The sequence below is a fragment of the Vanacampus margaritifer genome, chromosome 3 (assembly GCF_051991255.1).
Source record: "Vanacampus margaritifer isolate UIUO_Vmar chromosome 3, RoL_Vmar_1.0, whole genome shotgun sequence".
NCBI classification, from domain to species: domain Eukaryota; kingdom Metazoa; phylum Chordata; class Actinopteri; order Syngnathiformes; family Syngnathidae; genus Vanacampus; species Vanacampus margaritifer.
In genome coordinates, this window is record NC_135434.1 from 17,196,259 (window position 1) to 17,212,866 (window position 16,608).

The 16,608-nt window shown below is 38.9% G+C and overlaps 1 protein-coding gene across 1 annotated transcript in view; it reads left to right on the top strand.

Annotated features, from left to right (window-relative positions):
* Positions 1-16,608, top strand: part of adgra2 (adhesion G protein-coupled receptor A2) — a 54,324-nt gene that overhangs the window by 13,595 nt on the left and 24,121 nt on the right. The window contains exon 2 of the mRNA XM_077562560.1: positions 12,780-12,851. Within this exon, the coding sequence (XP_077418686.1) occupies positions 12,780-12,851 (72 nt within the window). The remainder of the gene's footprint in view (positions 1-12,779; positions 12,852-16,608) is intronic.

Below are 16,608 nucleotides of genomic sequence, written 5' to 3' on the forward strand. Positions count from 1 at the left end.
GCTACCAGGACCAGGGTTGTCTTTTTACAACCAAAGCAATTTGGACGAACCCGGGCGCTGAATAGTGCGGCGCAGTCTGGAGGCCTCTTCAAAAGTACTTATTGCAACAAAGATGACACAACCACCTCCCAGCCTGAGCGATCACCGCTTGTTCTCCCACTCAGTCCATTCTGCAAGAGTCCATTAGAGGGATGAGGATTCAACTGACACAATTTTGTGAGTCCTGCAAAAACAGTCATTGTCAACGTCATCAACTGTGATGATAAAAAAAAAAAAAATCCCATTTTGAGATTAGCATCACGTAAGGCACAGCCATTGGCAGTAACAGCAACAACATTGTGCTGGCTTGGCACAAATGCCAGTGTGATATTTATACACAGTTTTTTCTCTACTCTAACGCACACACAGCTTCCCAAAATGACAATTTACTAGGTCAAAACTATAATCACCAAAAAGCCGCACAGTGTCTGGCCAAACCTCAGAAGCAAAATTAAACATGTTATCTTCCATCTAAATTCAACAGCAGATTACTTCTTATATTTCAGTCGCATACAAATGCACACACACTAGCGACAAACTGCAAGTCAAGAAAAAAATGATGTAATTTATCATCTTGCTGAACCAAATATTATAAAGATTGCATTACAGATGTGCGATTAGTGGAACCCCTGTCGTCAAATGCCCCATAGCTCAGTCCAGCGAGCATCGCTCCTATTTTGCTTTTACGTTGGCTTTTTGTGTCCTGTTCCAAATGAAGGAGGCTTACAAGAGGTTTTTGTTTTGTTTTGAAAAAGAACATGAGAAGAGAATAAATCTCAACCCCAGCATACTCACTCTTTTTTGTCTAGGATCATTTTCTTTACTTTCCCCCATTTTTAGTAGAAATTGTGTAGTGAATGTTTATCTGCTTTTTTTTTTTTAAATAATGTGTGTGTGTGTTGACCCCCCCCCCCCCCACATTCATTTCAATGAGTGTCAATTATATGCAGATTTTCACTGTTCACTATCCCCCGCAGATAGCAGGAGTTGACTGTACTAATTTTATTACCAACAGTTTCGACACACAAACAAAAAAAGAGTCCCCTCGTAGGGATCCTCACCACAAAACTCTCCCATGATACATTTGGCACAGTTTTCACTGCATCTGCTCTGAATAGGATTTGGACCCCAAATTGCTGTGTCGAAAGACACGTTCCTCACTGAGCTGTTACGTTACATTAAATGGACTTCAACTTCAGTACACAAAACTCCAAAAAATGGTGACCAGCCCACCCAAATCTAATCTTCGACACAATCTGCTGGGTCAAAATGATTAACCCAACCTTGGGTAAAAGGAATTCAATCTGCTTAAAATCCACAGCTACGCAGCACGTGGGTTATGAAAACACCCGAGCATATTTTAGTGTTAAATCAGAAAAAATGAGACCAACATTCTGCAACAAAATGGATAGTGTTTGGCCTCGAATATTCATCTGCACTTCATAACTCAACTCAAATCCACTTCATAATAAATTTGGCAATGTTTAACTCCAGTGAAATATATTTCAGTAATGATTTTTCTTATCCAACAAACACTGAGCATTCGAATCCATCTTTGGTTTGGCAGCCCTGTATTGTTGATCCACTACGTCTGTCCTCATTACTCTGAGTGCAACGAGTGTGATGTATATCTATTTATAAGGCAAAGTATCTTTTTGATCTGCAGTGCACTTGAAATAAGACGGGAGGAGAAAAAAAACAGTAAAAAACATGGCCAGCGCTTGGTCGAATGTTCTGAGCCATAACATACACAAATCAAAGTAGTCACGCGATGCAGGCCTGTATCGCTTTCGCCAGACCTGAATCGCCTCCTAGGAAACTTCTCTTATTTACCAGAGCGTAAGTACTGCTGGGACACAGGCGCTGTTGTGCATCATGGAGTCAGTATGCTAATTAAAACAAGTTTAATTCAACCACGAGACTCTCATGGAAAAATCACTCTCATTATCTGGCTCCCGTTGGTCTCCGAATTTGGGCTGCTTTTACGGCTCTTTCAAGGGTTTTACTCTTTCACCTCACGTGTGGTCCTCCAGTGTAAAGACCAAATCTGGAGTTAAATGGTGTTTACATAGTGGCCCACTGGCTTGTTTTGACACTCTTTATTAGGCTAAAGCTGCGCCGCTTTGTCTATGCTGAAATAACTCTCGGGGTGCAGTGTTTAAGTGTCATCTTTACCACTTGTTTCATTTTATCATAGAAATCTCATCCATCAATTTTTTTTGTTCCGCTTATCCTCATTATGGTTTAGATGGAGCCGACAACAAAAGCTAACTTTGGGCCGGAGAAAAAAACACACAAGCACAGGGAGAATTTGCATGCATATAGGAATGCCTGAGCAGAGATTTGCTAACTGCTATGCATCCTTATCCTACATATGAATTATTTTCAATAATAAATCAACTTTTCATCAAGCCCTGCAGCTGCAGAGCACCTTGGAACAAAGTACAGTGTCTAAATATTTAAGGGCCACACAAGCCTATTGGAGTACACACTTTAGACACTAATGGATCTCATTCATATCCTAAAACAATTAGCAAACCAGGATGAAACATTTCCTGTGTATGTATGGTATTATAAATAGTCATAAGATGGAGAACTCTTGTCACCAAACCTGCAGTGGCAGCAGGGACGAGATCATCTTGTGTTTGGCTTTTCGACCTTCTGCTTGTGGTTTGGACGGGACACGCTTTTGCACTAGGTTGTGATCTGGAGAACTGCTGCTGCTGCTGCTGCTGCTGCTGCTGCTGCTGCTGTGCGCCACACTACGCAACTCCGCCATGCATGCAATGACCCACAACCAAAAGCAGCTGTGGAGGAAAATTGAAAGACAGCTGCAGCGTACACTACTGACAGGTATACACATACGCAGGGGCATGCAGCGTCCACCACATGTGGAATTGAACCATGCAGCAGAATAACTTGGTCTCTCAGGACCTGGCTTTGAGACACCAACAGAGTCACTCATGTAGAGAACATCCAACTCTTAGATAAGCAATACTGTGCAAAAGTCTTTCTGTTTTTAGAAATATAATATGGAGCACATACAGTATAGCCATGTATGACATGTCAGTCAGTAAAGCATAAGCCAAAACTTTAACAAATGCTTATTGAAACAGCATTTTTCTGTTTCTTAGCTGCCTACTTCCTAAGTAATTGTGGCTCATGATGGGGGGTACCAATAAGATTCTGGGGGTTGGACAGTGCATTGAGGAGGCCTGACATGATAACACATTTTTCAGATGGATATAATTTCTCTGTTTACTAAAACAATTTACTTCAACAAGCAACACATAACTGTCTCTAGTGGCAGTGTGAGAAAAAAAAGTCCTTTATCTCCTTCAGAATGTCTTCTTGGACACTTTGGACACAATGTCCTCTTGGACTTGACCTGGTTATATTTATATATATTTTGGGAAAAACTCATTGTAAAGGCAGTTTGTACTGCCTCATAAGTCTGCTGTTAGGTTAAAAGTGACAGACTGATCACAGGAAATATATTCATATTATTATTATTATTAGCATTTATATTGTTCATTGTGTATTTTTAATATATTTTTTTACTAATCAGAAATATATATTTTGTATCTATGCCAGTGGTGTATAGTGACAGGCAGAAAAATCTTATGCTTTCTCGGGTGTGTTTTTGCCAAAATGGAACGAGAACCTCTTCCTGCTTTCGTGTCAAAGAATCATGGGAAATGTAGTCGTACTAGCCTAATGCTGCAGTCACCGGTCAGACCCAATGCATGGTGAGCTTTTCAGGCGGGATTTTTCTAATGTTACAATGCGGAACAGACACGAGTTAAATGGCACAGACAGCCTTAATAGCAATCGGGACAAAAAAAAAAAGAAAAAAAAAGTTGGATAATAGTGAGTGCATTGTTTGTTTAGCACATTTTTTTTTTCTGAAATAGTTTGGCTTTAGCCACAGGTGCTTCTCCTCAACAGGTGAAGACGAGCTTGTTAACCTGCCAGTTGAGTAGAAGCACAAACTATTTCAGGGTTTTTACTTTCTGGACCTGGGTCCCAACCCTGTGTCAACCAAGACAGCAGCTAAAGCAATAGCACAACCACTGGTCACTGACTAGCGATTACATTTATTATAAATACTTCCTGGTGAGAATTTATTGTACACAGTATTTGATTTTCATCTAAATCGAAGTTTCCCGGTTTTTAATTCTGAAAATCTAGTAACTCTACTTTAGTTTCTGGCAGACACTGGTGCTACTTGGCTAATAGTATCGCTACTGTACAGAGCTACACCTGCGCCTCAATAATAAAGGAGAAAAAGGAAAAATAAGAAATGAAATATATATATATATATATATATATATATATATATATATATATATATATATATATATATTTTATTTTATTATTTTTTTTCCTGGTATAAATCACTTTAGATTCACTTAATTGGACTAAATGCTGTGTAAAACTTTGAGCTTATGCTGAATTCAAGGAAAGTGGGAAGTCTGACTTTTCTGACTTCAAACCAGGAAGTGTGTACAAGAACGCCTCCATGAACTCGGAAAACCTTGCGAAGTTGGGGGAAAAAAAGGACCCCAAATTCACCGACCGACTACAATGTGACGCCATTCTACAATGGCGACCATTGTGGAAACACATACCGTGAATGGTAAAACACAATTTACTTGAGTATAAAACTAGATGGCTTTCTTCATTCATAAATATTCAACATAACTACACATAACACAACATACGTGACAGTATGCATGAAATTATACGGTGAACTACTTGAACTGTATGGAATGCTTATGAAATAAGATAAATACATAAATGAAGCAAAATTGGGAGAAGGCGAGTTTTCTGGGGGTCAAAATGTGTTTTGAGAACCAAAATAAAAAAAACAATTTATCACTATCCACCATTTTGGTTGTTTACTTTCGCCACAAATGCTTTCAGGTCGAACTGGGAAAAGCCAATTGGCATAAATCCGAATCTCCGACGTTCCTCGAATGCAGCATTAGTTCAGAATTCTACATTTATATTGGTGGAGTCTCAGAAATGATGTATTGATGGAAGTTTGAAATGTTTGACAGATGCTGTCCACGAGTTCAACCGTGACTTGAAAACTGGCCTCACTGGCTCTGGTGTTGCAGTGTTTTAACCTCCTGCGCATTCTATGTAAACGGATTAGAAGACGCCATTGAATGAGACTCTCGAGACTGACACGAAGCCCGCTCTTCACATAGATGACATGGACTCAATTAGAATGCGGGGCCTCCATATTTAAGTGAATCAAAGATGCTAAATACAGCACTGAGATGGTCTGGACCGAGTTAGAGCGTCTCTCTGCCATGTGTCGTATAGCTAATTCGATTAATTTACTCTGTCTGCTAACATGTCACAAAGCCTCAGTTGACTCGCAACAGAACAGTTCTTTTGAGGACATTTCTTACATAGCTGTGTTTACCTTGTTTGACTTTGTGTGTGTCAGCGGCCACCTGCCCGCACACACCGCTCCGCTCCGCCTGCTCGTTGGCCGTCCGGGAAGTGCTCGCTCTCCTAGGCCTGACCCTGGAAGTCGGCTTCTGAATAAACAGCTAATTGGCTGGGTTTCCTGTTTAGCCTAATGGGAACGCAGACTATTTTTGTCTGTTTACAGAGGTCGGCCGTTCTCTTTCTCAGAGTCGCGCTCTCTTTATTGTTTATAAGAGAACAATGTCCTCAATGTAGCTAAACATCATACACATGCACGATGGCGCAAAGTCTGGAAGTGTTGAAAAATTCAGGAAATCTGCAACATTTGTTGGCTGCGGGGAGTTTCACAGAGCTCATTTTTGTGGTCTTTGCTTATTTGTGAATGTCAGTTATAAAGCAGATTTAACAGTTAAGAGTTCAATGTTTCATTCCACTTTTGCCATATTCTACTAAGCAGCCAAGACTTTCTAATGATGACGCTGATATGCTGACATTACAGTACAGTACAAACACATCATTTGAAAAATCTCTACAATACATTGGTATGAATTATAACCCTATTCAGACAGTTAAAAGCATATTTCCTTGTCGATGATAGAGCGCTACAAAAAGGTAATGCGTGCGTATTGAGCCAAACATATGGTCAGTCAAGTGACTAATGTTTTTGGGTTTCACAATAAGCTGAGTCAAAGAAGAATAATCTGTATTTTATCTGTCTGCATTGAATTAAATGGCGTGTTCCTTCGCCAGATGGGACTTTCTCCTCTTCTATCTGTTTTGAATTATTCCGCCAGTTCCGGATGTCTATAGCTTTCATCTCGGGGCTGCTTTTTGTTATAGCAATGATACTGTGCCTAAAGTCAAGTGAGAGACCTTATGTGTTGGGAGTCAGAGGTTCAGATCCAGGCTAGGCCACGCGTCATTCGGTCGGTGTCTCTATGGCACCATGACATTTTGATGGGCTCCAAGATGAACCTGGCATTGTGTCATGGGTAGCAGTTATATCTGTGTTAAGTCATTTACTGCCATTGACGGCTTTAGACGTCAAAAATTCATTTGAACTATTTCTGTTAGTTTCACATTTTTTTCCACTTTTAACAAGAGTATGAAAACCTAGAAAAAAAAGTTGTTATTGTACATTTAGAACAGATTTAAAATTTGTGATTAATTGTGAGTTGAAGTAATATGATTAATTACAATTTAAAAATGTAATCACCTGACGACCTAATTTCTAATCATCTTTTCTTTTCTTTTTTTAAATAATATTTTTTCCAAAAATAAATTTCTAATAAAATTTGCTTTTCGTTTTTTAAAATTATCTTTTTTCAAAAAAAGAAAAGATTATTAAAATTAGGGCATCAGGAGATTAACAATTTTAATTGTAATTAATCGCATGACTTCAATAGTTAACTCATGAGTAATCCCAAATTTTATATCTAGTCTAAATGTACAATATTTGTTTTCTTACTCTTATTAACAAAAGTGGAAAAAATGTTAAACTAATTGAAATTGTTACAATTATTTTTTGACGTCTATAGCCGTCAATGGCAGTGAATGAGTTAAATGGGAAGTCACCCCCCCCCCCCCTTAATTGATTCACAATATGTTCTATGCAGCCCCACAAGTCCAAATCCGGTATTTTTGTTAATATCGCGTTAGTGGAATATGAGTTAAGCAGCAGGCGGCCATTTTGCTACTTGCTGTCAAGTGAAAATTACATCATAGTTGCTCAAGTGAGCTGTGATTGGTCGTTGCCTGAGCCCTGAGTAACTGTGACGTCATCCTCAGTCGACAGCAAGGGGCAAAATGGCCGCCCCCTGCGATGGATAAAAACGGATGGATTTTGCTGTGTAACTCATATTAATTAAAATGTCATGTTTAGACTAGTGAGGTCACATCTATCATCATATTGTCAAGAAATGTTTAAGGTTGACTTCCGCTTTAACTGAAGATATATAAAGTGATCTTTCTACTTTACGTGTGAGCCCTTTAAATGACGTGTTGCGAGTGACACTGCAGTGCAGCCCTTAACCTCACTTTTAATTGAATAGGAAGGCAACCAAACCACAAATTGCATTAGCATGAAACATGAATGTTTATTTTTTGCAAATGAACGATGTCTGAGCTGCACATTTACTGATGCGCAGCAAGTTAGCAACACATGTTCACACTCAGTTTTCCACCCCCAAAGTGCAGGTTTTAAACACTGTTGCCAAACATAATAAAAGTTGCTCACTTTTGCTTGCCTTAAAGCAGCAGAATGCATTACTGGAAGTGGTCGGAATTAGCACACTTTGAATAAAACCGACATTCATGTTGTTATCAGTAGTCATTTCTGCAACAACATTTATGTGGTAGTTAACAAAGATAATTGCAGGAAGATGTTGATGGGCAAAAAAAAAAAAAGATTTTGCTTACAAGCTGCTTTTCTTTTCTTCCTGAAAGAGTATTTGTGGAAGGGAAGAAGTGAGCGTTGGCCAGTTTGTTCCAGTAAACCATAGCTGGATGATTTAATCGGGTCATTAAGTGACTTGGAAGGCGTGGAGCTGAAGGCAGTTTTTTTTTATTGATGTGGCAGGAAACAAGAGGGGGTGATGGGGGTTTCATAGTCTGTTCACAGCCAGCTGCACTTTTTTAAGGTGCACCCATGCCTCGGCTGTCTTAATTAAGCCACATTTAATGTCGCAAACACCCCATTAATTCTGCATGTGGTATGGAGAAAAATGCTGTGAAAACCCGAAAGGTGTGTTAATGATTGCGCTAGCGTCGGCCTCCTGCGGTGAGACACCACTCGGCAGTGTACCGGGCTGTAAAACTGAAAAACTGTCAACAAGCTTGAGCACAACTATGCAAACTAGAATATTACTCTGTGGAGGTTGAACTTTTTACTCTTGAACTCGTCACTCAATGACACACATCATAATCCGACATTCATTTTAGGGGGGGGGGGGGGGGGGTTGCTTAAAAAATGTGACTCAAACTTCAAAAAGAGAAAACACATGGTTTTTTTTGGTATCTGTTCTCAGATACTTGCCAAGATTAAAAAACAAAAGTGGGACAAAAATAATAAATGAGTGTTTTTTTTTGTTTTTGTTTGTTTGTTTTATATGTACTGTATGCTAGTAGGCCACTTCCTGGTTCATGGAGGATGTTTTGATTAGATGAATGGGACTGTACCATTTTAGAATTTGGCACGGCAGGAACACAAAAAAAAGAGTGAAAAAGAAGAAGAAGAAGTGAAAAGGTTTGTTTGTGTTCTAGTTAGCAGGTGACTTCCCAGCTCATGGACACTTATTGTATGTTCTTGAAAATGTTAGCATTAGCTACACAGGCTTGTTGTAATTCTGGGGTGGGGCCAATAGTTCCATCCACCCATTCATTTTCTATTGTGCTCGCAAGCAACCGTTTACGCTCAACAATCACGCTGATGGAGTCTTCAGTGAACTTGCACATTTTTGTTATTTCTTTTTGTGTTTGTTTGATCAAACACATAATGAAATAACACGGGAAATAGCACGGGAAGAACATTTAGGCTAAACAACACACGGGAAGCTGGAGCTGAGATTCGAACTTTGACTCTTACAACTTTGAGGCAGAAGTGTTAACCACTATAACACCGCACTGCATGCCAAAGGTTCCAGCATGACTCACACATTAAAAAGTCACAATACATTGAGAACTGTCTGTGTTAAGATGACATCAGTGCTTTCTGTATGTTACCATTGTTTATTACCATTTTTGGTATATGCTGTCCTACCAGTGCTAGTATTGTTTACGTCCCACATTTGTGTATTTGTGTTGTTAAAATCGTAACAATTATTGTTTCTTATAGTAATGCCACCATGCTAAATCATTTGTATTCTCAAATTTTTTTTCCCTTGGTTATTTATTATTAATTATTGACTGGGTACTTGTTTATTATTGAGTCTTAAGGTTAAGTAGCTTGAAGTTTTGAATGGGAGATGGGGGTGGGATTAAATATGTTTTCTTCTTCCCACTCCCTTTGGACTTTATCTTTTTGTTGTTGTTGTTGTTGTTGTTGTTTTTCTTTTGCTCTCTCTTTTGTGTTGTTTTTCTTCTTCTTGTGTAACCTGATACTAAATGTGTGCTTTGTCATTGCCTGAAACAAAAATTAAAATGAAAATGAATGAAAAGAGAGGACAATAAGATGCTCTATTCATATTTTCAGTTGATTTTCTAGCCGGGCAATATGGCCAAAACATAAAATCTCGATTTTTTTCAAATCATTCTGGATGATTAAGATTTTCATCGATTTTAATTAAAGTAATAAATCCAACAAACAGTAATTTTAAGGTTTCATTTCATACTGATTTTAAATAAGTTTTAAGTAGCACTAAGAAACTTTTCAACCTTAATAAAATATTTTCTTCTCTTCTGATGAAACATCGACTTAAAACTAGTTGAATGGTACCTTTGCCATGGCCTGAGGGGATCTGTATCATTTTTACTGGCACTAAGCAACTTTGAGGAGGATGGTAGGAACACTGCCACACAAAAAACTACAAATGTGCTGATTGCTTTATGGCATACGTCACTTTCCCCTTCACCCATTCGTTACAAAGACGGAAGTCCAATTTGAATGTCGACACGCAATTACTGTTTTCCTGGCAGAAGCTGCAAAACAACTAAAAAGTATTTGTCTGAGGAGACAAAAAAGAAAAATTTAAAAAAGGAAGCTACCCGGATGAAAGGACAGTCAAGAATCAACATTGGCACAGATTTCACTCGCTGGTGTGAGATTAAAAAAAATGACGCAATGCGCTTGTCCTCATAGGAAATGTGGTCTTCCTTCAGATATAACACTACCACTTTTGTCCATATGGCGCCGCCATAATCAACGTAAATCGAAAATTCCTTAGTGTGGCTTTAAACATAAACTTTGATATATCTTGTGCACAACTTGCATGCCACAATTACAATTAAGTCGTTAGTAACTATTGTAAACACATTTTGTAAACCGCCCTTCCAGCATTCATGTGCAAAATTACAACTCACAATAACGTTTGGATATCACAGAATTTAAAACATCTTTTAATAATCTAGAATAAATCAAGAGTATGTTTAATTACATGCTCCTGGATTGCATGATTTAGCTCATTTTCAACTATTCTATTTATTGCCCAGCCCTAGTTTGTAACTGCTTCTAGTTCATCATGTGCGCCCCCGCCACAAAGTTTATTAGAAATGGCCATTTTCACACTTGACAGGATGATGCTAAGTTGTAATGACTTGAAGAAGGTGACTCAAAGGACCCTACTTTCTTCCCCAGTGCAACTCTAGAGCAAAGAATGAGTGTGAAGTTTTCTTTCTTTTGGCACTGTATTTTTGCAGACATGCACAGTTAGAAGTGAGCGTTTGCACCATTGCCACCGGCTCCTCTCATTCCCTTTAAATTCACGCTGTTGTCCTATTTATGAATGAAATACGATGACATCCACCACCAACATCGACGGAGCTCAGAATTTGTCTGCCTGCACCTCGATCAAATCCACCAAAATTGTGTTACACCACCTGTGCCACAACTTAGACCTGCTTTTAGCTGGTCTAACGATTCATCTATTTTCAGTCACCAAAGTGTCAGGTGACTTGGGGGCATATAAAAGATAAACTAAACTACAATAGAGCCCAAAATGTTGCCCTTTTCACTACTTAAGTCTTGTCTACCTTAATGAAGCCAAAGTAAACATCCTGTTCATGGAGCCCGCCCACATTTCCTCCCTTCAGCATATAAGAGTGTCACGTAAGTCACATGGCCTGCCACTTGTACTTCACTCTCACATTGTGACGAGTGAAGAGCCTTGTTGACTCTAAATGTCCATTTCCCATGATCCCTTGTCACTTATCTCAGCCTCACTTCCAGTGTGTCTGTGCAGCGATAAGACTACCGTGTTCAAGCGAGCGAGGCAAAAGGCCCGTGTCGCCATGTGCTTGATGCGGACAAACTTCCTTTTGATGTACAAAATGCATGCAAAATGATGATCAAGATTTCCATTCCGTTGATAATCTTGATGTTCTTTTCGATCTTTAATTGGAACCATCTAGTCTGTTGTCTAGCCAGGGTAGTATCACGTGCGACTGTAGCAACAACAAGTGCACAGTCCAGTTGGCTCTGGTCCTTGTGGCCAGGATTGTGAGGGTTACTTTTAAAATGTAATCCATTACAGTTACAAGTTACCTGCTAAAAAATGTAGTTAGTCACATAATCCAAGTACCATAATATTAAAGTAATGTAACTGGATTACTTTGGATTACTCCGATATTGAGTATGCTCATGAAGACAAAATAAAAATAAATATCACCACAATATATATTCTATACAATGTGCCCCTGCTATTTGCGGGTGATAGGGACCCGGGCAGCCTACAAATAGCAAAAATCCTTGTGTAATTAAAAAGCATTTAGGCTATTGATTGATTGATTGATTGATTGAAGGCCATATGCTGTTTTCGAACTGTCCCTAAAAGCAACCACACCTCACAGTTAGATAGATAGATAGATAGATAGATAGATAGATAGATAGATAGATAGATAGATAGATAGATAGATAGATAGATAGATAGATAGATAGTCATCCAATGAGGAGGATGATGATGTGTGACATCAACAGCAAAATTAACTTTTATCCCAGTCACAAGTTTAGCCGTGTATATGTTGTGTATGATGTTTAAATAGTGGGAGGAAGATTTGTTTGTATGGTGTAACTCACATTATGGTTGTAGGCTAGCGGGCTAGCTAGCATGAAGCTACAGCGCGTAGCATGCCGCTGGACTCTCAGCTCAAACTTTGGCTCCGAGTAAGTTCCAGTGAATACCGGTCGCCATTTCCTCCTCCCGTCCGTCAAGCTTTTTCAAACTGCACGTGTGTGAAGGAAACCACTAGTCAGTTCGTTCGTTCCCACCTCCTCGACATGTAGCAACGGCCCCACTCGCGCGGGCGTGCACGCGCTCTCTCTCTCTCTGTCTCTCTCTCTCACCCTCTTTTGCACTCTCTATCATCGTAGAAATTGTAATCACTCAAAGTAATCCCCATTTTTAATAAATGTACCTGTAAACTGATTACATGTTTTCTCCTGTAACTGTAATGGAATACAGTTACATTTTTTTTGCAATCTGATTACGTAACGGCGGTACATGTATTCCGTTACTCCCCAAGCCTGCTTGTGGCGTGCGGCTTGATGAAACCTGACTTCCTCCCTTTTCACTAAAACAAATGTCAGCAATGTCAAATGTATTTCACTGGAATGTTGATCACATTTTCTTTGTGTGTCTTTGCAGAATACTGAGCCACAACAAAATCAGGGTCCTGAACAATGGCTCCTTCTTCGGACTGAATGCCCTGGAGAAGCTGTGAGTAGCTCATCAATCTTTATCAATAATCAGCCCGGCATGTGTGTTGCGTGTGTAGTTCGCCATATGTGTGAGCTGCTTTTTCACTTCGGGGGCCCGCGGGGAGCAAATCAGACAGGATATGATGAGAACTGAGCAGCTCTTGTGTGATTCCATTCGGCGGGCTTGAGTCCAGCAAGGAGGATGATCCTCTGCTCTGCTCTGGCTGGATTTGCGTTTGTTCCACTCACAAGTTCTTATAATTTCACCTCAGTCATTCTCAGTCAGGTAAATCCCTCGTGATGGGAGGCTGTCAGCTTCGCCTCGTTTACCCATCGGTAGTTGCATCGTTATTTCGTCCGATGAGCTGTTAGACAAGTGAAATAAACAGTACATCGATTTTATTGGCTTTTCTGATTTATGAGTGAAGTGACCCTTATTGGCTGATTTCCAGTGGATCACGGTACGATCCAAGCGTGTACTTGTGCAGTAACCTTGTGTAGTCCAGCCATCCGTTTTGTACAACACTTGTCCTCATTAGCGTCACGTGTTAGGCAGCCCTAGCTATTTCATCTGATTTTAGGCAAGAGGTGCAATACGTGTAGTTTCAATATAATTTTTGGAACTTTATTTATAAAATAATGGACAATAGTGAACAGCTGTCAGTATAGCCGAATGCGATACTACGTCAATATAAAGAAAAAGAAATAATGGAAAATTCACATCACAACTGAACAATTATTTGATATTGCTGTTTTTCTCTATAAAAAAATATCGTCATTATCCACATACACAATGTCACATAATTTTTAGCATTATATGGTATATTTATCATCATTGTACTTTAGTACTTTAGTTTAAGTTATGATGGAAATCTCCATCATAAAACTTTAATTAGAATTTACAAACCTACAAGTTTGAAAAGAAGTGGATCATATTTATTCAAAAATAAAACCCTGGGTCATATAACTTTTAACATAGCATGATTGTTGTGCAATTGTGTGAATTTGCCTCCCAAATTTCAGTAATTTAAAAAAAAAATGTAACACAAGAGAGAGAATAAAAAAAAATAAAAACGGTATAACGTGAAAGCAGCAACAGGTTGTATTCAATCATAACTTTGACAAATGCTGGGCCTTCCTGATCCGATAATCTTTCATAAATGGTTGTGCATTCTTCTCTTAGCACCCCTTGTTTTTAGGAATAAAATGTAAAGTAAAGCCAAAGTAAAAAAAAAAAAACTAAACAAATACTGAAAACTCAGTTCATCATTTGTGTCTCATTATGGTCGCATGTCATGCGACAACTTTAGAGGCACATTTTCTCCCCAAAATGTAGGTCAGACTCATATTTGTAAGACTTCGGGGTTGTCTGACTTAACTGGTTCCACTGTATTATCATCTTTGACTGATTGACTTTAGAGTTTGAGGAGTTTGGGTCCCTCTTACTGCCACTTTAAATTTGTTCCTTACTAAAGAAATTGCTGACTTTTTTTGTACAGGCATTGATTAGGATTTTGTTGGCCAAGTGTGCCTAATGTTAATAGTAATGTCCTAAAAAAAATTACATTAAAAAAAAAACTTTAAAAAATAAAATAAAAATAATAATATTTAAAAAAGTTATTAAAAAAATATATAATAATAATAATAATAATAATAATATATATATATATATATTTTTTTTTTTTTAAGTGTGCCTAATGTCTATGACGAGTATCATCTTGGCACCTCTGTAGCTCTTCATCTGAGAGTTGTTGTTTTTTCTGCACAGGACTCAAATGACTGAAGATGCCAGCAAAGCTTTACAGCACCCTGGTAGCTGACAACAAACACGCTCTCTCAGCCGGGATACTGTAGTTTCGCACAGTAAAGAAATATTAGTTCCACATGCCAGTCGGATCTGCCACCCAGGAAGATTAGCAAATATCTTGCAAATGTTAAAAAGAGCTAATTTGCTGTTGTCGTCTTATTGGAGCGATTGCCAGTGGGGTACAAAACCGATTTGCTCATGTTCCTACTCTTGTCTGCATTGAGGCCACGTTGACACCCGATTTTCTTGCGCTACATTTGAAAAGGACAAAGAACAGAGATGAGTGCGAATATGGCAAAGAAACATTTTGAATGTAAAATGAGCTGGACGTGCTTGTTTTGGTACGTGCTCCCTGTAAGGCTGAAGGGTCGTCAGGTCGAGAAACCCGAGCTCAGCCTCAAGCCAGCAGTGGTCAAACTAGCAGGAGGCAACAGGGTGGAGCTTTTCTTGGAGACTGGAAGCGGTTGACAACACATATGTGGGTTTCACATAGGGATTTGATATCATGTAAATCATGCAGGCCTCATTTGACTCCTTTTCTGGCTGTCTGACACAACAGCGGAGGTCCGCTCGCTCAGCCTTTAATTGAGCTGCACCGCTCATCATTGCATTAGAGCGCATGGGAAAATCGTTGACTGATGGTAAAAATGTGACATTGAAATCCACCGTTGCAGTGATTTGTGGAGAGATGGAGCCGTGATACATTTTCCTCCCTGGAGCTTCTTATTTCTATTTGGCCATAATGAACCTGCCGTCGCGATCCTGGTCGTCTCATTGCTTCCAGTATGTCATCTCCATATGCTTGTCATTGGGAGCAGTAGTGAACAGTTAGTCATATTATGTGGTCAGCACTATAATCAAAGGGCAAGCCCACGAGGGCTGAATAAACACACATCAGGGAAATACACAGCATCTCTTCCGCTACTCGAAGACGATAAACACTCACTGGCCGCACACACTTAATTTCATTTAAAAACATTTTAACTTCTATTTTACTACACTGCAAAAACTGAAATATTAAGTAAAGATGTAATTTCTTAAATTTAACCGAAATTTGCTTATTTTGCTTTGACAAGTTATTTTTTACTTAAAATTAAATTGTCAGACAAGATCATTCTGCTTATTTTAAGATACTCAAATTACCTTATTTGATCAAGCAGTCTTGGCATTGAGCGTTAAGAGACAGTTTTAAGTACTGTGACGAAAGGAACCCTGACTGTAATGACAAGTTTGTTCTATATTATTTATTTGGTTGTTACTAACATAACTATGAGATTTATTTTTCAAAAATCATTTCCAGTTGAAAACATTTTGTGGAAAATGTATTTGGACGTACGCCACCATTGTTATTTATATCGCAATGCATTCAGTGCATAGTGACGTAGAATGGCGGCGGCCCTCTGCCGAGCAATGTAAAATGCCTATAATTTTTTGTTTTTTTAAAAGCAAGCCTCTGTTGCGTTCCTAAAGGGACGATCAAAACTCTTGAATGCGTCTGGTGATTGACGAAAGCACGGCATGGGGGAGGTTGACTCTCCTTATCGCATGTTGTTTCTTTAGGAACGCTACGTTTACCTTGCTTTCTTTATAAGCGTTTCACGTTGCTCGGCAGAGAGCCATACGCCGTACATCCAAATAAAGTTTCTACAAAATGTATTAAACTGGAAATAAATTCTGAAAAATGAATCTCATCGTTATGTTAGTAACAACCAAATAAATAATATAGAGCACACTTGTCATTGCAGTCAGGATCTCTTTTAAGATGACTAACCAACGTCAAAGGCCCTAAACTGGGGTTTCATAAGTAGATTTTTCTTATTTTAAGACTTTGCATAATCTAGTAATAAATGGCAAAAATACAAATATGAAAACAATCAGACAGAAGTGAAATACCTCTACACACTAGACTGGGGGGTTGTGGGTTATATCCCTGCCTGGGACATACCAAAGACAATAAAAATTAGACCTG